This window comes from Alternaria conjuncta (assembly GCF_024043145.1).
Source record: "Alternaria conjuncta strain BMP 0040 chromosome Unknown scaffold_30, whole genome shotgun sequence".
Taxonomy (NCBI): Eukaryota; Fungi; Ascomycota; class Dothideomycetes; order Pleosporales; family Pleosporaceae; genus Alternaria; species Alternaria conjuncta.
In genome coordinates, this window is record NW_026250119.1 from 184,417 (window position 1) to 208,860 (window position 24,444).

A 24,444-nucleotide genomic window follows, 5' to 3' on the forward strand; every position below is an offset into this window, starting at 1 on the left:
AGAGCGGAAGTCGATCTATTTTGACAAGACCTTGTTGAAGCGAAGACATTGACTGAACATGCGTTTATGGTAGGATGATGTGTTGAGAGTTCGCCGCGGAAGTCTTCCTTTTCGGGTGCTAGCGCGGCCGAGAAAGCCCCGAGCCCCAGCTTCATTGAATGTCGCGTTACCCCCTCGCCTTTTCCTTCGCAACTCCTACCATTTCCTTGGCTAAGAAGCTTCGCCCTCAGCGACTCGTTGGGAGTCACCGATAGACACGGCAACATCTTTGATGGGCCGAAGTCAATCATCCTTTGTCGACCAGGCATCAGTCGTCGATGACCTTCGTAGCTTCAACACGTCACTGCGGAACCCGACTTTGCCTGCAGAGCCATCGCCACAGACTTAAGATGTTCACAACTTCCTCCGAGGTTGGCTGTACAGCGATGACACTTCGTGCGTGGTACTGTCATCTCCACACCGCCAGCTACCCATGACGTTCCTATTCGAAATCAGCTATGCAAAGTGCGACTATGATATGGGACTAGGGCGAACGCAACGAACTTTGGAGAGTATGCATCATGAGATGAGACGTGGTAGCAGTCAACGGCACATACATACCCAGGTGTATTCCTCGTCTCGGCTCCTCGATTGTCACATTCTATCTTCCTTGTCCTCCCGCCTGCTTATCGCGCAATAGCACAATGACTTATGATGAGCAGCACATGCATTCACTTAACACAGCACTAGATGTCGCCAGAATATGCTCCGCATTTCGCTCCATACACACATCAACCATGCAAATAAATGCTCACTAAGATCATGGATACATTAACTTGCAAAAGATGCGACACCCATTGGGGCGAAGCTTGAGAAAAGACGAGAAGAGCGATACCAAAACCCCATACAAACGACGTTGAACAAGAAGCCACGAAAGAGAATCCACCAGTGCACCAAACCCGACGATGAGCGAGAAACCATACCATCTCCTACCGACTCCGAAATCCTCTCTTCTCCGTACAGCCAGAGCCCGTCTTTCACGGCTGCAGCATGTTTACGACTCCTCGCGCCTTCGGTCGAACTCGTCAACGCAATGCAAGATTGCAGCTACACCCAGCTCGGCGCACGAAAAGATCGCCCTTTCCTTCTTCCAAAGGTGCTCGTCCATCCTTTCCGTCTTTCCAACCTCATGCGAGCGATGAAAGTCATGGAAGTACCCGCATATCTGGCAAGGCAGTCGGGGGTTGATATTGTTATTGAACGCAATTCCAGGACTTAGGTATGGGAGACCTTTTCGGTGGGGTGCGCTCGTACCCTGCGGAATGTCCTGCTCCATGGAGTCGTTGATGAGCTCTTGTTTGGCGCGCTGCATAGCAGGTAGGTGAGCGAACGACTTTGCGAGGCCGTCCCGGCGTTCTTTCAACAATGCTTGTTGGCCTTCATGATTCCACCCCATGAACGTGGAGCGGACGGTGACCCAATGCAGTTCTCGCTTAGGCTGGGCGACCTTGGATGGAAAGACCACATAAGAACATCGGGGAAGTACTCTCTTTTCTAGGCCAAGGTCTTGCACAGTCTTCTTCAACGACCCAACTAAGTTTGTTGTTAGCCAGTGTTCTTCGGAGGGTGCTATGGTGAACTTACGAAATGCCTTGCATCCTTCCGGTGTCTCTAGATTAGGACGGGTTTCGGCATGTACGGTTTCGGCATGTACAGTTTGAGCAACAAGTTCGAGGGCAATCTCCGGAGGCGATGCTCGCACCTCATGCCAATGAGCCACACCTTGAAGGCGGATCTCCCTTGGTAACAGCTTTCGCAGCGAATTGATTACCCCTCGTAGCGCTAGCATCGTCGCATTCATCTTCGGCACATCTTTCTTGAATTTGACTTTGGACCTGAGACTGACAAACCTCGGACGGAGGAGTCCATACGTTTGCCATCGAAGCGCTCTAGATACGTCGTCAATGTATGGGTACCACTGTCTTCCAACGCTGGAATTCGGGTCGCTTTTGGCCCATTTGGCGTTGAGATGAGTGGTAGATGGCGATAGATCTAGATAGCCCTTCTCTTTTACGAGCGTCTGGATGGCCCTCCCAACTGAAAGAAGCGTATGTGCGTCTCGCGCGAATCCTCCGGCACTATCTTTCGGATCGTGTGGCATTGAACCGAGGTTGACACTCGCCGTCCATGATGGCAGATCCCGCACAGCATCAATACCAAGACTTGCTCTGCACTTGCATGGTATGCGGTCATTTGTAGTATTGTTGCCCGGAAAAAACTGATCCAAATGTACTGAGGCGATACGTTCACAAACTGGACATACTGCTCTGCCAGTAGGGTGTATGAAAGGTACAATAGGTTTAGGATGCAGCGAGGACAAAGGGCAATCGGGAGATAGAGCAACGATTGGGGGCGTTGGAAGTGTAGATTTGCATCTGATAGCAGGCAATGAGCGATATGGTCGATAGGGTAGCAGCATTGATGCGCAGTATCTTCGATGGATTGATACAGAATTCAATCTTTGCATGAGCGCCATTGGCAATAAACTTATCGTGAACCGTTCAAGATGCGTATACAACCCAACTCTCTGCTACAGGTACTTTGCTGTGACCCAAATACCTGATACCGCTTGCTACACCTGCTACTGGCTCTTTGATGAGCTCTGGCGAGAAGCAACTTGCGCTGTCGATTTGCGACGTTGGAACTTCGTCGAATCGACATGCTTGCTACGCGTCTTGTCTGGGAGCATTCCTTGTGCCAGTGGTAGACCCGCCTGCGCTCAGCATGATTGCCCTCGTCAGATCTGAACGCATTCTTTGGGCGACGATTGACTTTGCTTGAGTTTGACATGTTGACACACGCGCGTCCGTGAAAGGTATCTTTGTTCGTGATTCGTTTTGGTACCGCTTTGTTCAGCATGTTTGTGAGGCTACCATTGCGAAAACATGTTGACACCGGTGCTTTCTTTGCCTGGGTTCTAAACACTTGGTATTCCTTCAAAGACACATGCAGACTGGTGTTGACTTTGCTCATGTGTGGTGGAGAAACCCGCAGGTTGTCGCGGCGTTTGCCACCGTCTTGCCACTGGGAGAGAATGCGCAATCATCTAAGTTGTATGTTGTAGACTCCACAGTCTGGTGAATTTGCTTCCACAATCGTTCGCCGCTTTGACGTAGTCGCACAGGAACCATGTTTGGTGTTGCAGCCGCTATGCACAACACAATGAATTTCTCCGCTCGGAAGCCTGGGCAGATCAGTTTGTCCAAAATAGTCTACTATTTGATCAACATCTGTGCGAAATGGCTTCACTACCGAGATTTCAACAGTAATATCGCGACGTTGATGATCCGGGCGTGACCTTTGCTATCACTGTTAACACGCTAGACGCTTCGTTAGTCTCACCTCCCGCCTGTCAAAACCCCTCTTACCCTGGGCACCTGCCTACCTCCACTAGTACCCACGTACCTCACCTACCTAGGTCTTAAACCTCACTCACCCCAACAATCTTCGCGCTCATGGCATCCTCCCGTCTTCTTCGACGTGCAACACCTTTCTCACTCCCCGCCCGCCTTCTCAACCACCATCAAATGTCGACAAACAAGACTACATCAGTTCGTTCATACCTGCCGACGCTAGGTTTTGGCAGGATGGCTGACATGAACGAGAAAGCGCGACACGTTGGGGCCCAACAGTATGCAGATTTCTCGAGGTGGCGAGCTAGCAACGACAAGCACGCGCTTCCCTTCAAGCAACAGATTTGCGAGTTCTTCGAGATCGATGTAAGAACTACGGTGCATGCGCTGCTTTAAAGAAACTTACTGACATCGTGTGCCACACCTCAGATAGAGGACAAACAGACGTTTGGCGACATCTTGGATGAATACATGAAGAGACAGGACGCATACGCAAAACTACGGGTGCCTCCTTTGGGCGAAGGGACCGATCTGGACAAAGTGCTTCGCATGAACTTCAACCGAGAGTCGACAGTCACTCATATGCGGGATGTTGAGATGCAGCTGTCCAGCCGACATACCTACGGCATGGGCCACCACAAGAACGTTGATCTTTATCTAGAGATCCTTCCAGCCGAGCTCACCGCCCATTACGCTCCTTCAGCTATCAGCGAGATTAATCATTACTCCAACGCGGTCTCCACCCCGTTCATATACGCCAAACATCATCTGGGAAAGCCACACGGCAGTGACGATGTCGCCCGACCAACACAGTCTGGAGGATCGTCTGGACCCTTAAATCAGACGCGTCCGTTGTGGTTCGAAGCTAACCCTAATGCAACCGGGAACGCGGAATCTCCAAACCTGTACAAATCGAAGTTGGTACACATCGGGATCATCAATGCCGAGGAGGGCACCAAGGACAGCGGCATCAACACTCAACAGACGCCATACGCTGCCGTAGGACAGATTGGAGACAACGGTTTTATTACGGGCATTTATGCCATTCCTCTGGATCTGAAGGACGACGAAGAGGAGAACGAAATGTCGCCGTCGAGGTGGTACGATCTAAATGACCTCTGGAAGCCAGACAGGGTTGGTGTCTACTATCTCGGCAAGACGCTCGAAGAGTGCAGGAACAACGAGTGGAAGTGGGTGTCCGACGGCCCGGTCGAAGTCATCCACATACCGGAGGACGTGTAGTGAGTGGACTATCCGGCCTTTGTTGCACGGAGCGCGAAGAAGACATGCTAACCTTCATCAGGAGCATGGCTATGGTGTCGAGGATGTAGTCTTATGGGTCTGGTGTTGCTTGATCTTGAGTTCTGTCGTGAGGCAATGTCGGAGTCTGGCGTGGTCAAAAGGCTTGATGTTTTCCTGTTCTTCTCGCACGACCCATCACTACTCGACACCACTTCCAGCTGGCTGTATCTGCTGCGATCAGCGTTGTCGAGTTGGTGATGGCGGTTTTAAGCGGTAGCGAGAAGTTGATGACTTTGATGCGCGCGATGGTTTTAGGGATGCAAGGATAGACTCCAGTAATGAACAGCTCACCGAATCTTGTCCGTCACAGGCTTTGGGTTTTACCTCGGTCCATGGGAAAGGTAGGTGTATCTTCCAGCCAATTGTGATCTCGCTAGTTTGGTCGCTTGAGTTGGTGGTGTATCTCCCTGGAAGAGATATTGCCGGATGTGAGACGTATGGCTTTTGAAGGCGTGGGTTGCACATTGTCCTTGTGACGTTGTCGGCACTAGTCCAAAAGATAGCCATCTCCAGCAGGGTACACGAACGAAATGAAATCCAACATCCACATGCTTCGTTTTGCTGATGATGCACGCATTGTAAGAGTGACTTCATGCAGGCATCAAGTCACATTGGTAGAGGAGAAGTGTCGATATAGGCAGACGCGAGCTTGCCATCGCGACCAGCCCTCTGCGGGATAGATGGATCAAAGCCATTGCGATACTCAGCTGCTAAGGCGCGCACGTTGAGCGGATATGACGCGCAGTCGTCTCCTGCCCTCACCGAGCGGCGGGCACCTTCATGCCCGAATGGTCTCTTCGGAACGAGGTAGCGGGGCCCATATATATGTGTGATAGTCGTCATCGCGTCGCAGCTATGCTGATGAGCGGTCTTTGAGTTGAAGACCTTGCGTACGGGAAGAAGATGCGCGTGTTGTTGAATGTTACGAGTTTTGACGCGGCCGGTGGTCCCAACACAAAGCCAACGTGGCATGACCACCTCCGCGGCGCTGTCTTGAGCGCTATTGGTGGAGCGCGAGTCAGCCCAGGAACTCCACAACTCCATTCATCACCCAGGGGCCTGACTTTTCCCACTCGCGCCAAGCCTTCTCAATCAACGATCTCGGACCAGGAGAAGCTTTCTTGTAAAAACGATGTTCCAACCCTTACATCTCTGATCAGAAATGAGCTGTTGGCATCGATCTTGTCCGGCGTCTGGTGATATGAGAAGCAACACGGCGCACGTCTGAGTTCTTGCACTTGCACCGGCGACGCATGGAGTGCGGCGCATCGTGATGGCATGAAGGCTGGGTTGACAAAGCTTGGATTCACTCGCGTCAAGACGAAATCAGTCTGATGGGCCGTAGCAAACTGCACCACATTTGGCGTGCTGCCGCGCTCCTTCCCTCCAACCTTCAACACACCAGACGGGCAATGAACTTTTGACTGCCACCACAACGTTTACCCGGGCAGAACGCCATCCTTAATCTTTTGAAGGCCTTTCTCCCTTGGATTCCAGCCGGAAGAATACTTGAAGTTGACGCATACATCCCGTCCGGGAACCGATAACTCACGTGTAGAAAGGCAGACATGACACGAACCGACCACGAAGTATTGGATTGAGATAATGCTATGATGAGTACTTCTACTACTATTTGTTGCCTATATCTGACTCAGGAAGTTTTAACCTCGTGATCAAGGACAAAAACGGGTCATCACATCGCAGATGCACCACGGCGAAGATGAATGATTGACAGATGATGTCAAGCAAGGTTGTCATTAACTAATTAAATATACACAAATATGAATGGGTATCATCATGGTAGTCATTATTTGTGTCTTTGTCTTCCATCCGTCTTCTAGTATGATCCAATCTGCGCACCGGGCGGGGCCTCGATATCGATACGACCATGAGCCTGCGTCTCAGGGAGCCTGAGACTGGAAAGTCCAAGAACATCAGGCATGGCAAGGTCGGGAATGCCAGGATAGCCGGCGAGTCTGCGCTGCGTAACCCCCCACCTTGAATTTGTCCTTTCCGATCCCGAGTCCGTCCTTCCTCCTAACATGATCAAAGACGTTGTAACGTGGCCCTGCGCTCTTCTGAGCCTTCTTCTTCTCCTTGCCCTTCCCTTTCTTCTGTTTGTCTTGACTCTCTCTCAGAACTGACCACATGCCGTTATCGTCTTGCACTGCCCTCTTCATCCCTTTCCGCTTCTCTTTGTCCCTTGCATTCTCCTTCTTCTTTGCCTGCACAGCTGGCGTGGCTGGAAGTGCCGGGGCGCGGGCGGTGTTGATGGTAAAGGGACCGGGCTCGGGGGAGGCCACGGCTGCAGTATCGACGTCCATCTCCCTATGCTCGGGCTGCGCGTGGCTAGCCTCATACTCCTCGATCGAGACATCCCCTATCACGCTCGCGATCTGCCAGGTCGACAGCCACTTATTGCCAATTCCGTCCAGCCCGGCCCATCGCACCCGATACTCCGGTTCGTCGGAGTTCTCTGGGTGTCTCTTGTGGATAAGGCAGTCGACTTCGTAAGTATCTTTGGTGTGATCCGCCGGAATTCGAAGCTTCGCGCGAGTGCGATAGGTGCGCGGCTCATAGAAGTTCATGCCAAGAGCGGCTGGGCGGCGGAAAAAGCGGCGCGTGGGCGCGGTGGAGCTGTCACTGTGTACACCACGTTAGTACGACGATCAGGTACAACGAGGAAGGCGGTAGCGAGTCAGAGCAAGGGTCATACCGTCGCGTGTCATGATGGCGGGGTAGCGTGGGCGCTACGCTGCTGGTCTGGCCAGGAGTGATCGTGGTTGGGCCGGAGACTTTGCCTGTGCGCTACGTATGTAGCCAAGCTGATGTCAGATGGCAGGGATGCGCAGCACCTTCTTTCAACGACGACGCGGGAAAGCGGGAAAGCAGCGTTTATTTTATCGCGGTAGCAAGAGCATGTCGACTTAAGTACAGTTTTGCACATTCATTTATTGAGAAAGGCTGACGTCGTTTGGAGTTGGGTTCCTGTCTGCACGCAGAGGTCTTGGTGAGCTGAGGCGGTTCTGGCTGCGGGACGCCCGCCCCAAGTCCCCTGGCTGCGCACATCTCTCCAGAGCCGCAAAGCGATCCAATCTCCGTTATAACTTGGATTCTTTGTCGCATTGATCATCTCGAAGTACTTGTCATTTTGCAATGCTGATATCTACACGTCGTGGTTGTGGTGTCGTATGGCACTGTTTTGCAGCTCGCCAGCAAGCCCCATGCGCAACGCATCCCGTTGCGCCTGGCGACGCCACCATGTCCAGGTCGACCGAGATGAGATATCGCACCCGCTAGATCCTCGTGATAGAAGCTCGGTATCATGATGAAGGTACCACATACTCGTCTGCAGTGGTGTTCGTCGATGAAATCTGTCCAGCCCGTCCGTCGTCCACAAAGGTGCTCGAGAGGCTGAGAACGTGTAAGGGTTGCATAAACAGAGACGTTGACTCTAGTTTATGTTTCCTTTAGACTTCCCTGAGCTCTTGTCGTCGCTCCGAATTTGTGTCGCTGCGAGGCAAATTTGAGACACTGATTCAAGGCCCTTACTCTCACTCCTTCGTTTCAGCGCCAGCGCAGTTGCGAGGTCAAGCAAGTACTCGCATCACACCTGATGTATCGCTCCCCCTATTGATCAATGGTCCGCCAGCATCAAGAGCAGTACTATTATTCTCGCTGTCTACTCATGCAGAGGCCATTTATGCCATCCACAGCGCACTGCGAGCGAAGCCAAAGACCACGAATCATTGCCTCACACCTCATCAATATTCTGACCATATTACAGGCCCAAGGCCGACCCAGACGGCATGATAAATATCGCGTGTTTCCTCCCGGATGTTCTCATCGTGGCATATTCTACGCAGCGGACGAGAACAGTGGCAAGATTTCGAAATCGCTAAACATCAATCGGACCTGCACTGTGACCCTTACGTAAGTACATTATACGGAATCACGTACCCTTCTCCCCTGTGCTTCCCCGCTGACTTCCAAGATCAGGCGCAATGGACAACCGTCGTTCGCCCCTACCTATCTGGCTCGATATCCTGTTGTTCATAAACCTCACGATTGTCATTGTCTGTACCTCCAAGATCTTCCTTCACAGTCTCGGCTACTTGGATGCCCACTATGTCTCGGGGTCGGACGCAGATGCTCGCGTGTTGCTTCTAGGAGGGTTCTTCATGATCCTGGTTGCCATCATGATCATGAGGAGAGCACAAGCTGTCATCAGAGACGTGGAGAAGCTCAAGTCTAGCATGTCGCTAGCCCGTCGTGAGCTGGCTGTCGCCGAGCGTAATCGTCGAGAGTCGCTAAGGGAGGAAGAGGACGAGGAATTCGAGCTCATATTATCGGACGCTACTACCGATACGATACAGGCAAACCTGAACGCACTCCGAGCCTATGCCGACGCCAACAACGACATTATGGCGATCCTGGACAGAATGCACGGTCGCAAGGACCCCGATATGGCTTCTATCAGGAGTGTGCTCGAGGTCAGAACCACCATCGAAGAGCTGAGGAGGAAGAGTGGCGACGAGTTCGAGATGTACATTGCTCGCTTGGACACTATCCGCTCGGCTTTCAGGCAACGAGACACCTAGGATACGTACCATGTTCTTCCACCCGAACTTTGTTGGCGAGACGAAGGAGGTCGTGGTTCCTTTCATACATGTATTCGTGTCGAAGACTTTCCTAGTTACTGTAAAGAAACTCAGCTAGCACAGCAAAAGTTTTGGTAGCGTCTTGCCAGTTCTTTCTCTATACTGAATTGATGTCTCCTCTTTTGCGGTGCCCATGTATCAGAGTTAGTTATAGCCAGTGTACTACCGTCTTCCTCGCTGGTCCATCTTCACCCAAAGGTGCTGCGGAAAGAAGAGAAGTAAGCCAAGGAGCATGTTTCTATTGCGATGCATCATCTTCTCTGCCAAGGGTGATACACAAGACCCTCATCCCTATGGGAGATGGAAAGTCCAATGATCTTCAACCTCACTTCCAACCCGGACGTGTAGTCTAAAAACCGCGTGTGAATGTAAGTACATTAAGGCCACCAACGTGTCGATTGGGCGAGCAATGCGGGAAAGACAAGCCAAGGCTGGTACGACGGGCGGCTCGGATCGATACCATTTGACAGTGAGGCATCATGCCGGCTCCCTCCCACACAATATGACATTGACATTGTTACCTGCTGAGGTGCGGCACCGGTATGGCAATATTGGGACCGGTGCGATATACAGGCCACATCTGAGCTCGTCGAGGGGCCATCAGGCTGTGCGCATTCCTCTCCGCCTCTCCTCGCTACCCGACACAACCCACGATCTAGCTCACAGGCCCATCACCTCAGCGGGATCAATGCCATGCAACCGGGTGTATGTAGGTGCCGTCCTCCTCGTGTATCACCAACCCGCCGGCATAGCAAAGAGCGGCTTCGCTTATTCGGACGTCGTCGAGGGGACAGATTTTGAAGAGGGTCATCGTGGGCGCATCGCGGGCTGGGACAGGTGCTGCAGACAATCGCATGGCTGGCCCGGATCGACTGGGAGGAGGCTCGAATGGAGATTGGAGGCGAGCGATGTGTAGAGGACGGGAGCATCAGTCTCGACCGCCAAGGCGTAGCGCAGTGAAACCGCCAAGATCTTCGAGCGCGGAGATACATGACGATGTGCTGTGTTCTACATCTCATCTGATGGCATTGGCTTTGCCCGGCACTGCTCCGATATCTTGTCATATTGTGGTGTCGGATCAAGCTCCTAAGCGGTGAATCGAAAAAGACGGGTCAAATGATGCAACGCCAGTAGCCGTATTTTCTCCTTCTCACTCGGTCGGCTTGTCTGATCTCGTACGCAGGGAAGGGTGGTTGATACGGGGAGCGGTCGAAGACTGGTCCGTGTGCGTATGCGGTGAAGCGTGTGTTGACGGACGATGAAAAAGAGTCGCAGCCTGGTACTCTTCTAAATACCAAGAGTCAGTATGAAGCCAATCTAGATGAATGCAGCCTGGGCAGTTCGTACCTTTGGATGGCGGTGATTTGGGATCGCAGCGCGAGCTCTCCAAATCGCAACACCCTCCTCATGGCAGTTGATGCGCCTCCATACGCGCCTCGGTACTTATGATGTCATCTCTCCCTTTTGGACACACGATTAGAGGTTGTGGCGCCGTACATGGCTAGTGACGTCGCATCACCAACGGCGCATCGCATTGCTGTGAGTCGAGAAGAACGCAGTAATGGTGGTGTAGAGCGCGGGATCAATCCAGGGGCACGGGTACCGGATGCGCATACGGGCGTACGCGGTGTCCTCACTCGAGGGCGCGGTGGCCTGCGATCTTGCCCGGGTGGAAGCTGACTAGTCGGCACGTGATGACGACAGCTTGGCAGGGTCCTGCCTCCCCGCAATCGAGGCTCAGCGCATTTGCCAGATGCTTTCGCATCCTCGTACTTCGTCGGCACAAAGACGAACACCTTACCTGCCAATGGCGGCGCTGTCGCCCACGAACGAGAGGCATCATATCCTTGTTGGGTGCGGCCCCGGGGGCAAAGCAGCTGACTTCCGCGCTAGACAGTTCGCACTTAAACTCAACGAACGGCGACAATACTACACCAAGCATATTTTTCTGCCTAAGACTTCGAAGGGAGATGAATTTATAGTGGTATCAAAGTTTCTCCAACATTTTGCCCGGATAAAATCGACTCATCAGCCCCAGCGATAGAGAAGTAAACGGCACGGAAGACGATGAACTCAACGATGCCAATCCACATGCGCTGGAACGAAGTCAAAAGAGTCAAGCCATATTCCGGCATCAATTGTTTGAGAAAGAGCTGGATACTGGTCCATGTATCACGCAAACCCGTGCGCAGAGAAAAGAAAGCTCCGGAGCGCAGCACATCATCCCGATTCCAATGCCAGCCATAGTCCACCACCTACAAGTCTTTGATGATGCTCTTCATGAACCACATCATGACAATGAGCGAGAAGAACATGAGAAGTAGGGCCTGTCCGATCGCCACGGCAGCCATGATCATGGCGACGATCGTAGCGAGACCCTGACTGATAACCACGCTGCAGAACATGGTAATAACAACCTTGGCTTTAGCTTTCGCTAGAGCCACGTCCACCTCTCTGTCAATACATCTGACCCGCTCAGAAGGGACTGGAGCCTCTGCATGGTCGGGCGAACTGGCGGCTGAGAGTTCAGATGTGAGCAAACGTATGCAAAAGTGCGGGTATATCGTACCAATCATCGGCGCTACTGTTGGGACGTCCACCACAGAGGGCACGTTCTCGCCATCATTCTCACGCGGGTTCGACGATGGGTGTTTTGCCTTGCCCGCGAGCAGCAGGTCATCGTATGGGTCTCCTTCAGTCTCTGGCCCAACATCAGTTTTGCCATCACGCACGACTGTCGCACCGGGATCGTCACTCACCATCGCTGGAAGCATGCATGGTGAAGAGCGTGCTGATACGTTCAGCAAGCGGGCTGTCGAACAGCCGGTCAGGATCGCCAAGTTTGAAGAGAGGTTGCAGCTCATAAACCTCCTCGTGGCGTGAGTTATTGACGCTGCCGACGCCCGACATGACGGTCAGTTGGTAGAATGTCTTCGATCTGGGACAGTGGGTGCGTTGTAATGGGCAAACACGGTGAATGCTATATCTTGAGGAGAGTACAGCCGTGGACAGATTTCTGATGTCGTGCTTGAAGGGTGTGGAGGGGAGCTGACTTCTTATCCAGACCGCGTTGCACGTTCGATACTCTTTCAAACCAAACCAGCGATCGTGCTTAGAGACACCCATAGTTTGGGTAACGTATGGCCACGCTCAGTGCTGTCCGTGTTCTGGAACTTCTTCAATCGACCTTTGGCCCAATCTGCTAGCCGAGACATGAAGGATTCGCTCCCGTCTCGATCATAAGAAGCAGAGCATCCAGATACCGGACCTTAGCACCATCGTTCGTACCTTTGAACTTGCCTTCACTCATGACAAATCTTTTCTAGCTGGCTGCATTATCAATGTTCCTCCGTTCATCGTTCGCAAACACTCGAGTGCGATGCGGCGACCATTGGTGCTCGCGCGAGTTGTGCCGTTTCGGGTTCATGCGGCACAGACACAACGAAGTTACACAAGACGCCGCTGCCGCTAGCCACGCCGACTTCATTTCGTGTGAAACTGGGTACCAGATCCTTCCTGTAATCGATGTTCTTGGGGGCGCTGTCAAGACCGAAACAAGCTAGGCACCCACGTGCGCGGGAACAACGTTCTTCGCGATAATACGCATTCGGACTGGTGAAAGCCAGTGGTGGGTAATCCCTGCGTGCTTCGTTCCGCGAGATGTGCTGTTGTCTTTGAGACATTCTCCATGGCTATAGATCGGATTGAAGTGTGAATGTGCTTGTGCCGCTCATGAATAGACTTGTATTAGGCCATATTTATGCAGACTTGTTGCAAACACCCGGAAGAACGTCTGCGCACAGTGGTTAATACTTGAACCCTCAGCACAACACTGGCAATGACGGCATTTCTGATCAACACTATTCTCGTCGCTGTCTTGACAAATAGAGAACGCAGAGGCGCATCGTTCCCAGGAGCGGTCGCAACGCGGTTCTTTTGATTGGGTTTGAAGTATGCCGTAACAGAAGCAGACGAGGCTAGAGACAACTTGGGCGTTCGTGGGCTGAGTGAGACGCTGTTACATGGGCTGTAGAGAGTGAGGATAGCTTGAATGAAGAGTTGTCCGCATAGATGCCGGGGGTTAGAAAGAACTCCCGACGCTTGGAAGAAGTCATTCCATTGATCTTGTCGATATGAGGGACGTATCAGTTCGGCGTGGTGTACCTGCGCGGTCGGCTGCGGGTGGGTTGAGTGTCTCGGATTTCCATGCGCAGGTGACGCTAGCAGAAGTTCCCGAAGTGAGGAGTTGATTATATTCATGAGACCGAGCAGTTTTCAAAAGAGGCAAGTAATACTCAGATTTAACTTCGTATCCGTCAGCACTAAGCCTAAGCTGATCACCTAACCGTGGAGAAGGAGAAGACCTCGATCTGTGAAGTACATTTGTCGTAGTGCTACTGGAGACGCAGCTTGACATATACACCCCTTTTGCTGTCGTTCCTCACGGTCTCTGTACTACCCATCTCACTCAAAATCCATGTCCTCATCTTCATCCTCAAGCTTGACAACTAGTCACCCCAGTGCCCGCAAAATACTGCCGCATCGACTGCTCGGGGACGCACAAGCTGCTAGCAACATCGCTGCCCCGCCCCACATCGACGTCATCTTCACATCGTCCATGAGTGGCGTGAGCACATCAAGCTGCGACTACGTCCACGATGACTTGAGAAGGCATTGGCGGAGCCGAATAGGATGACCTGGTGGCGGACATAGATGCGACATACGTGATGGTTGGCAGACACGGGATGGCCGGCCTGCTTTGTGAGGCGTGTCGATGGCTGAAGGCTGCGACGGAGAGCGATGTGACGGTATTCATGGTGAGATCGATGGTCGACTGGAGTTGGGACCTGATCGAGTTGGTGCACCGCCCATGGCCGCGATGCCAAAGTGCGACGACAAGGGCTCCATTATATCCGTGATAAGAACGTTCGGCAAATCCACGTATATCGCGTCCATTGAGGCTGCCATACCCGTGCAGTTTTCCATGCACCATGATATGGCGAAACCCTCCAAATGCCACTTGTATATGTTCTTGTTCGAAGAGGGATACGCAGGATGATTGTATAAGAGGTGTGCGTGCTGGGTAGCGGGTGCGGATCAGGCACGATCGTACGTATAGCTCATCGATGAGAGCGTTCGGCAATGACATTCAACACATGCTCGTAATTCCGTCTACCTCGCCTCCGACTATGTGTTGGTGGTTCCATTTTTTTCGGAGCGAGGGTGTCAAGGGACTGGAGAGGGAAAATGGGCTGAGGAGGAGCAGTCTGGCTGCAATAGAGTGGGGGCGTCAAGTCGTCGTCGCTTGAGCAGCGCTGAGCTGGGCGGGGTATCGGTGGAGTGTAGTATCGGTGTGGGCGTTGATGTGTAGCGAGGGCGTCTAGCGGGCAGTCTTGAGGTCGAATGCGGCATCGGCGATATGTTGGCAATGCTCGTCGTCACTGCCTTGCCAAGGACCCGCGGTACGTCCTACGGTGTCGTGTCAGTCGCGACAGAAGTAGCGTTGGGGATAGGGCGATGACCATGTACCCAGTCGTACGTCCAGAATATCGCGATATCGCTCGCGATGTATGGTTGTGTAGTGCGTGTAGGGTAAAGCGATTCCGCAGTGGCTGTCTCTTCGGCGGGTGTGAATGTATCGTAAGGCTGGCGGGGGCTGCTTGAGGCGCGACGCTCTCCAGGGTTGGCGCGCGCGGGGCCTTGGCGGCTACGTCAGACGGGCGGGCGGGCGCACATAGTAGAAGGACTGCCCGAGCTCTGGCTGCGGTGAGGGCGAATGCAAGTCATCATGGGGTAGGCGATTGTGATGTCGACGAGAGATACCTCAAGGACAGCGACGTGGGAGTACAAGTAGGGGTGGGTGGTTGGGCGCGTCGCGGTGCTGGCAGTCGCGTTCCGGGTGAAGGTCGGGTGTCGTTCAGGTCAGCTGAGCATGTCGTCTCGAAGCAGTTTAGTTGTGTAGCAAAAGGCCTAAGGTAAATGGGCTGTCCGAGTTGGTGGAGTGCAACATTGTCGTTGGATTAAGCCTGCGCTGGACGGGCGAAGCCTGCCGAGGGTGCCAGCGCCCCAACGTTGGGGTTAGTGCCCTTGTGCGCCAGTTCCCCCGCCCAAGAGATCTTCTCTCCCCTACAACCATCCGATATCTCGACAACGGCTAGCGGACACGGTCACAGACTCTCGGACCCGGCGCCCGTAGTAGGTATACTTTAGAATGTGGTGCCATACTGATTTCGTGGTGGCAAGGAAGTTTTGGCGGTAATCACCAGAGCTCAGGCAAGCTGGTGAAGAACGAGGAACAAGAGTGGGAGAAGGGGCTAAGGATGTGGTGCAGGGTTTTGGTACGTGGCTTGGTATGAGCTATCTGAAGTACTCTTCCCGGGGGAAGGACTGGAGTTGCCGTCAAGACCAAACTTAGCCTACCGCCTCTTCTCTCCACTCCCCGCGACTAATCGATCACCGATCGCGCTGTCACCGGCGCCGACTTTCACTCCGGCCGACCTTCGTGCTTGTCTTGATTCTTCTGCAGTGTTGATGTCCGCCAGGATGGCCAGGTCAGTCAAGTGCTTTCTCATGCTTCGCAGTCTATATTCCCTGGCTGTCGGCCCTCTACTGATGTTTGCGTTTACTCCAACATGAAGGAGGCGCGAACGTACACGAGCCGCTTTGTCTTTGGGGATCACCGAAGATGAATGCTAGAAGGTGCCTGGCTGTCGACATTTGGAAGACTTCGCTTTGGGGCTTGCCAAATGTAGACACCTACGAAGTGCCATTGCTCTGGGCTAACTCGTGGTAACCTCAGTAATCTTATGTTGTTGATATGAGCTGATTGCATCACAAAGCCGCAGCCGCGCTGTCGTGTCCCATGACTAGGACGCACGTATACTCGGAGTGACTAACAGCCTCCTTGTCGTTAGACTATGGTGGATATGAGGCATGATGACTCAGTCGGAGGATTTTGGAAAGATTCGTTGAACTACTTTTGGTGCACTAAGATACCCTATTTTGTCTAAACCTTCTAGAGCATTCGTGCTCCACGTGCTACGCTACAATATCCACCGAGAACCGCACGAGTCCTCGCCCATCCTCCACTGACTGATGCTTCTCGGCCGTCTTCACCCTGGCTGAAAACATCATCATAGGACACCCGAGTCCATGGACTGTTAATTACATGTCGGTTGGGACTGCACACTGTTCACCTTATTTTAAGGCGCTCCTCAGATCCGGTATCAGACGTCTCCGCATGACTACCAATCATCGATTAGACCATCGGGGGGGATGTAAAGGCGATTCATTTGCACCACCCAGCCCCATGCCATCAAGCCATTCGTGCATGACTTCGAAGCTCTTCTTCATCTTCTCTTCTCCGCTATCAAGGCTACTCTCGCGGATTATTTGGGCGATATTACGCAAGTCTTGGTTTCCAAGGTTCCTTGACCAGGCCCTTGCCTCAAAATGCCAATCTGTATAGCTGGCCCAGTACCTGGGAGTCCTACGCTGTCTTCGTTCCCGGCGGTCCGATACTGTGAAGTGTGCTGATGATTTGCTGGGCGCCTGGTGCCTGTCCTTGGTCGAAGCGCACTTCTTGCGAATGAGCCAACAACGTATGCTCTTGCGGTTGCTTCAGCTGACTTCACGACACGATCGAAGACGTTTGACTGATAACGTCTGGTGGGTGTGCTTTCGAATGGCTGAGGTCGTGTATGGTTCGCATCTTGCCCTTGTAGTCTCGCATGGTCGGCTCGAACGCTCCATGTTTTCATGTGATCATCACCCATTATTCCCGCTTTGTCACGCCGCGACGAGTATAGACGGTGGAGATGGGGCAACTTGGGCAATTGCAAACGCTGAATGCACACGTTAGCCACTCAGATCGGGTGAGGTGAACGCGTCCTTACTTTTCGCGTGGACACGCACCTGCCGAAAGCAAAGTCGAGGTGAGTGACGGTCGCCGGAAATATGCGCTACAATAAGATGAGCTTGTGTGAGTTGATCAATGAATGGAAGCAAAATACCCTCAGTAGTTGACAAAGCTTTATGGGGATAGCGAGGTGGCAGTTCTCGCCGAAGGTGTGGTTTATGAAGACCAAACGGTTGTGACACGGATAGTACAGGCGTGGGAACGTGATGCGATGAGACGGTAGAGGTTGGAGGTAAGATGGGTACTTTGATATATACATAGGAGGTGTATTCCCAATGCAGGAGACCACTTCTAGGGTCGATAAAGGAGGATGGTGAGAGAAACGACGTCAGTTTATGCTGGCAATCGAATTCCCTGTTGCACAATCCGCTGCGCTTCTTGTTGTGGGTGCGAAGAACACATTGTTCTCGCTCGCAGTAAACATGCGCATGCCGCAAGTCAACTTAGTCGACAAAACTCGGAGTTTGAACAACTCTGTTTGACTGCTTTTGGTACGTGAGATAAGGTAAAGTGAGTCATGTACTACTATTGAAGCTCCCATAGGTTCCAGCCATTGCCCGTTTTGCCTCGTGTTTAACACACCCCCGCCACGAACACCATTAAAGTTGCAGGAATGCACCTTTCGTTAGAATCTGTGTACTGCCCAACAAAGTAAAATGCGGTGGATGTCACCAACCGAGATTAATCACCGTGATAGACCTAAGTCAATGCCCTTCGTGCATCTCATCGCTCCTTCGCTCTTCAATTCAATGCACTCGTAAAATCACTTGCCGTATGGCGTCGATATTAAACCTCTCCGTATGCCCATCAGTCTGCTAGTAAGCCAGGCGGTGGCTCAGCAGACGCTTGGTTGTACCCACCTAGCAGCATCTCGTTTATCCAACGACGGACGCGTTCAGTAGTCTCCATCTCTTCTTCCTTGTCATCGAAGCTGTCCTGGCTGATGTTTCGGCTGTCATTTTCATAAGGACTACTGTCATCGTCTCGCATCTCGTAACCATCGTCTGTCTGGGTGGCATGGTGGTAGCGGGAATCCTTGACTACAATACGCGGGTTGCCGGGGGTTTTGCAGTCCTTCTGGTCGAAGCCGCCGGCCCGCTTACGCCTTACAGCCTTCCTGGTAACTGTCTCGACCTTCTCTCTCGCAGCCTGATCCGTCGAGCGGGTAGCAATGCTAGTGGCAAAGGTGTTGTTTGGGACTAAGTTGTGCGAGTCCAGGTGAGCTCGACGAATTGGGCGCTCGCCGCCGTCCCTTTCAGGTTGATCTTGTTGCATCATGACAGCTTTGCAACGGGCGCGCAAGTTCAGTTCGCTAACTCCCCTACCACGGTCGAACTTGCTGGAATAGTAGAGGCGGACCGCGTTCTTTAGCTTCCAGGATTCTCGATAGCTGGAGGATCGCATTAGCAAGGCACGTCGGATGAGCACGATGAAGACATGCAGCTGGTGTCTGAGGTCGCTGCAATGACCACATCGTTAGTGACCTAGCGATTAGGGAGCTTCGGATAAGAATGTAGGTTGTGCCGAGGTGTGTGCTGAATGACAAGGCATGCGCGGCACGCGAGAGATAGCACATTGGCTCGATGATGCTAAGTGGTGTGAGGGAGGAGTCCCACCCAGCAACAGAAGTTCTCGCTACACAGATCACCGCGATCACAACTGAACACTGCAGGTGAAAGACGGCCTTGTACCCGGGGATGGTTACCCGCCGATATGAGATAGTATATGACGCTGAGAGTTGGTAGAAACGAGGCTCCGCGCGGTAGCCCCTTCGATACGCGGCTAGACTCTCACATTGGAAAGAAGCTCAACTCCCGCTTCAAAGGTGTCCCCTTACATCTTCGATGGAAATGTGTCCAGGAATTGGCCTGGTGATGATGCTTTGCTAGCCCCAACTGGTGGCTCTCTGTAAGTCATTGACAAGTCAGCCCGACGAAGCCACTCACTCCTTAAATCGGAGACGCACGGGGACTGATACGTAGCGACGCCCATAGCTGGAAAGAGGGAGCTGCCGACTCATTCTTCAATCAGCCCACGTCGAGGGACTGAGCAGTGTACAAATGGCATCGATGGCCAAGGCTGAATGTCACCAAAAGATTGCACGACTTAATGGAAAAGGGCAAAGCTCCCTTGTCAGACACCTTTGGAGACGCTGGAGAATTTGGAGAAGCTATGGGAGGAGCAATTCGACGTGGCGGAGGAGCTGAAAGTGGCCAGCGCCAGCAGCAGCAGTGTTCAATTTTCTTCGCCATCTTTCCTTGCCGTCAGATTCGGGGAATGCTCTTCGGTGGTTGAGTGCTTTGATGGGAACGGCTTTTCCGTGGTCGAGCGCTTAAAGGCTAGAGGCCCTCACCACCTTTCCTTGGTTGCATTCGGGATCGGCTCTTCGACACGACGGGACGTGAGCCTGCGCCAGCTACGCCGCCAGGTACGAACAACAAGAGGGCTGCTGCGCAAACGTCCGGCAAACACGCTATGGCTCGGTGATGTCGGGCTTGCTGAGGCGTTGACGGAGCTCAGAACAACTTCGATGAGGATAGCGATGATAATGCCGATAAGCATGTCGCCTTTGTTGCTTCAATTATTCTGAGGGTCCGAGATTTTGGCAAGTATTGGTATCATCCGGGAGGGTACAAATGTTGCAGATGACGATTATGAAGGATACAAGTCTACTAACTATCCTCTAGGTTAGGACATAACAATGTATGTGTCAAGTATAAATATTCAGGAGTCATAATTAACTGACGAATATAAGCTCTCAGTCGTGGTACACAACTCTTGTATTGGTCTGCAAAGACAATCTTCGTTCTTGAAGTTCTTGATATGTAATGACATCGATGATGAGGGCGATGGGAGTGTCATAGCCGTCATGGCAGTCATGGGAGCTGGCCTCTCGCTCATCGTGACAAAGCGGGACTGTTCACATCGACTCTGCGCTGGTTTTGAGTCCGACTGCCGTATGCATCTCAACTAAGAGTAACCTATAACTGCGACAGTATGGTAGAACTGGAATGGAAAGAGATCGTTGTTAAGGATGCCGAGTGGGTGGCCGCGTACATATGCGCACTCCTCGAATTGGGGGCCGCTGTCTGCAGCGTTGTGCTGCGTCACAAGCGGTCGTCAACTAACAGCGAGGCGACGATAACAATTTTCGAATGAGATGGGCCTTTTGGTACTCATGTCGGAAGGCCGAGAGTGGGTGACGATGTCGTGGGAAGCAGGAGGTGAGATGACGTGGTGATGCACGCAGAAGCGCCAAGCCTTGCTCCACCTCAACAACCACCAAGCCGATTGTCTGCAGTACTCTTCCACCGGACTCGGCCCAACATCAGCTGGCTTCTCCGGCCCCGCAACAACACTCTTCAAAACATGAACCCTTCTCTGCCCGGATAAATCTTGCCTTTTCTTAGATTTCGGCGGGTCCTTGGCGCGTCCAACCGCAAAGCCAACGATGTAGCAACCCACGAAAACGCGCCGCCGACAAAACTTACGACTTTGCTCCGGCAGCCGATCGACCATGACCCGACACACCCGCGCCCCAGAACCTTCTTCAGCAGACTCCGGCGGCACACAATTAACTGCCCAGAATGTGCATACGAATGACGGAAAACGAAAGCCACTAAGAGTCACTCCCCTCCAGCCCAGCGCAGCCACCCACTTCCCACGGCCAACAGCCCCCGGGGGATGCGGCACGCAGCGATGCGCACGTCTCAGGCTTCAACACGCTCCCTGACCGATCCGACGCGCCGCCGACGCGTCGAGTGGCGCCTCGGGGCCCCCAGACAGACAGCCGGCGGTCAGGGTGGCCGGGGCGGTACTCAAGACTGGCCCGCAGGCTACACATGTTCAAGGGCATCGTGCGGACGGCGGACGGCATGCCCGGAAAACATGCCGTGCGTAATGGGCAGGCTGCGAGCAACGAAAGATGGCTACGTCATCGGGCTATTCCTGCCATGGGCAGCATCGAAAGAGTCTTGACGTGGGTTGCCATGTCCACAATCATCTCATGTCTGACCAAGTCTTTTGCTGATGTTTGCGCAGATCTCCGTCGCTTTCCCCCTCAAGTAGCTAGACGAACGAGCTCGACGATCACGGCGCCGTATACACCACAGTCTATACGGCAGCTCATACGGCGGTTCACACAAGACACGAGGCACGTCGATGTCCACCAGCGACTGCTGTGTGCTGGCATTGCCGGCGTCACCCTCAACTACCCGCTCGATATCGTTCGTGCGCGCCCATCCGTCCACCCGGCGTCGTTCCCCCATCGCAACAAGGCAGCTGACTAGAAGCCACCGGGCAATTGGGCGCTCCTCACAAACATATGCAAGATCAAGGGTGGTTTCCTTCCTATCGTGGCAGGTGTCGCATCCTATGGTGCCCACAACTGCGTCGCATGGGATTGGTGGAGGTTGTGCGCGACAGTCCCCCGTCCCTTGATGAGCAACCTGGTTGCGGCAAAGGAAGAGGGTCTGGTCGGGTAGCTAATGGCTTTGTGGCGAAAGCTCTCAAGACACCGTGCGGCGCCATCACATACAAATATCGCGGTTTATCGGGCGCCCCTATACTCCGTGGCCAACGCTCTGGACGCACCGTCTGCTCCTCAGGCCCCATATCAGGATCGGGAAGACAGGCATACAACAATCGTAAGGAGTTCGCCGATCTTGTCCCGCTGCTCGCTGCTGCAGCCACATAACACACATTCGGGCCCACCGAAAACGACGCATTCCGAAGCATACCATATACGCGATGAAAAGAGTCACCAACCGCCCGAGCCTATTACTTCGTCGCTCCTCATTATGCTATGAGCAATCTGGCTGCAGCAAACCGAAAGGAGCAGACCCAGCACCTGGTTCGCGTTCGCCCACTACCAACGCCCATGAACATCCGCCATCGGTTTACAGACTTTGAAGTGAAGCAGGCACAAAGCTGGACTCCTGACCTATTCACCCCGCACACGAACCTCACCGCCTCCATCTTCCAAGCTGCACACAGCATCATCTCTACCAGCATGTACGCACAACAGTATCCTGAACCCCTTGCTGCTGATGCTCGGGCGTGTACGATGATACTACACCATGATCCGGGTTCTTTTCCTTCCAGTGGCGGTCTATCGGATGCGCGATTCGATGCCTCCATCTCTTGACGCCTTGTGGGCCGTGGGCGTTACAACCAGATCGTATGTTCATGCAAGCCGAAGCGGGAAGGGGCGTGTCGGGCTGAGGGCGCCGAAAAGAGAGGATACAGCTGGGTTGGGGAAGCTGGGTATGGACGGATGGAAGATGGAGTGGAAGGATAGAGGATGAAGGGGAAGAGTAGGGAAAGACGGAGAGGTGTAGAGGCTACAGATAAAGAGTGTAGACCTCTGAGAGAAGGGAGAGGCTGAAGATGAAGAAAAGAGATAGTGATAAGAGTGGTGAGGGTTTGGAATAAAAGAAGGGTAGCGATCGCAATACAAGGTCGCTAGTAAAGAGAAGGGGTGGGAGTCGTTGCAAGTAAGTAGTGCAAAGACATGGTGTGAGAGCTGCTGGTGAAGAAAAGGGTTAGATGTCGTATGGAAAGAAATCTAGTGCTAGTCGGAAGCAGAGTAGCGCTGCTGACAAGAAGGGCCATGTTGATGGGAGGAAGAGCTGAGAGTTAGAAGGGAGGATATTAGTGTTAGTAGGAGAAACTAGCGAGAAGTTCGAAAGAAGAGTGGCGCTAGAATGAAGAAGAGTGGTACTAAAAGAGTACCGATAGTAAATGGGGGAAGAGCTAAAGGGTGGATTGAAGTAAGGGTAACGCTGATGCGAAAATGGACTACATGAAGAAGATAGGACATCGATTACGGATTGACGATATTACGATGAATGGGCTCTAGGTGGAGCCTGGGCAACAGTTCACAGTTTCCCACGACCTCCGTTACTGAAGGCATCAGCTCCTCCTGGGCGGCTCACGGACGGATAATATCGCGCGTCTCTGGAATGGACGATGAGCTAGTCAAATGTAACTTCGCCATATATGTCAGAAGACTGAGTTCGGCGATGGATGCCCTTCCGCGAGCCCTTCCGTGGGCCCTTCCCCAACGCGAGCCTCATCATCAATCCGACATCCTTCAAAGCCCGCGCACTTCTCGTCTCTCATCGAAGAACCGGCCAATGAGAGTTATTCCAAATCCAACAAAGGAATACATAACGAGGAGGCGTTCGTCAGCAAGAAGCCGATGCCACTCTGGAATGGAGGAATCCGACGATATTCATAATCTCCGGTCATCGACCCATCTCTTTCATAGTATCGTGACCGTTTGTGCCGTAATTGGTCGGGTTCTGGGCCAAATCGTCATCCGCCCCCTGTCTCTTGTACCAGCGCATATCCAGCGTTGAACTACCCACCTCAATCGATCTTTGCAGGGTAGCAGCATTGTCCTCCCCTCCGTCCCCATCTTCGCCTAGAATGACTGTGTACCACGTCTCGCGTAGATAGTGTGGAGTGTGTTGATGCTGACGGACGCGACGGCCATCTTGTCGGCGCAGAAAGGTACTGATACCGGTCTTGCGAGTCCCGTAAACGTTGACCGAGCTATTCGCTTTGTCGCGCAAACCGATCGCATTACTCAGTGATGAACAAGATACGTTGCGAGCTAGCACTTTGGCATGTTCCGGCTCGCGGTCCTAAGGGTGATAGTGAGCTTGCTGGTGGGCCACATTCGCTGGATGCTCCTCGCTCGACTGCACTCACGACCTCACAGTTCACGTGTTCCTCATCGCTCAAGATCTGGTAGCTTGGTGTCGCTACAGGTGAGCGCGTGTCTGGATCTTTCGAAGACGCGTGCGACGTGAGAGGCCCTTCTAAATGAATGGGGCTATGTCGATGGAACGGGGGAGTGGGCCCAGTAATGTTGGCGGAATCGCGACGCTGCGATTGTCAGCAAGTACCTTACGTTGTGATGGGTCATGAACGACTGGAACAGTCATTTACCTTTGTCACTTCGCCGTCGTCGAGTGGTCTGTTGTCTTGAAGACGCCGGATTGCCATATTTGGTGAGCGGCGCATCATGTTGTTGCTAGTGAAAGGTCTAAAGGTCGAACGAGACCAAGCAGACGGTCGCTTCGTTGCAAAGTCTGGTCGTTGCTTTCGTTTGTCGTGGTGAGCGAGGAGATGCGTTTGCAATGACGTAGTGCTGTGAGCCTAA

At 52.9% G+C, this 24,444-nt stretch overlaps 5 protein-coding genes across 5 annotated transcripts; 2 read left to right on the forward strand and 3 right to left on the reverse strand.

The window, feature by feature from the left end:
• Positions 1 to 3,626: 3,626 nt before the first annotated feature.
• Positions 3,627 to 4,634, forward strand: J4E85_011127 (uncharacterized protein; the record flags this gene model as incomplete). The annotated part of the gene is made up of 2 exons (XM_051475330.1): positions 3,627 to 3,758; positions 3,822 to 4,634. The coding sequence occupies 2 exons, from the start codon at positions 3,627 to 3,629 to the stop codon at positions 4,632 to 4,634; spliced, it is 945 nt and encodes a 314-aa protein (XP_051320904.1).
• Positions 4,635 to 6,628: 1,994 nt separating this feature from the next.
• Positions 6,629 to 7,423, reverse strand: J4E85_011128 (uncharacterized protein; the record flags this gene model as incomplete). The annotated part of the gene is made up of 2 exons (XM_051475331.1): positions 6,629 to 7,293; positions 7,411 to 7,423. 2 exons carry the CDS (start codon positions 7,421 to 7,423, stop codon positions 6,629 to 6,631), a joined length of 678 nt encoding a protein of 225 aa, XP_051320905.1.
• Positions 7,424 to 8,698: 1,275 nt separating this feature from the next.
• Positions 8,699 to 9,295, forward strand: J4E85_011129 (uncharacterized protein; the record flags this gene model as incomplete). Its single annotated transcript, XM_051475332.1, has 1 exon — positions 8,699 to 9,295. The coding sequence occupies one exon, from the start codon at positions 8,699 to 8,701 to the stop codon at positions 9,293 to 9,295; it is 597 nt and encodes a 198-aa protein (XP_051320906.1).
• A 2,315-nt stretch (positions 9,296 to 11,610) lies between these two features.
• Positions 11,611 to 12,265, reverse strand: J4E85_011130 (uncharacterized protein; the record flags this gene model as incomplete). Its single annotated transcript, XM_051475333.1, has 2 exons — positions 11,611 to 12,056; positions 12,115 to 12,265. 2 exons carry the CDS (start codon positions 12,263 to 12,265, stop codon positions 11,611 to 11,613), a joined length of 597 nt encoding a protein of 198 aa, XP_051320907.1.
• Positions 12,266 to 18,080: 5,815 nt separating this feature from the next.
• J4E85_011131 (uncharacterized protein) lies at positions 18,081 to 18,677 on the reverse strand (the record flags this gene model as incomplete). Its single annotated transcript, XM_051475334.1, has 1 exon — positions 18,081 to 18,677. One exon carries the CDS (start codon positions 18,675 to 18,677, stop codon positions 18,081 to 18,083), a length of 597 nt encoding a protein of 198 aa, XP_051320908.1.
• Positions 18,678 to 24,444: the final 5,767 nt, after the last annotated feature.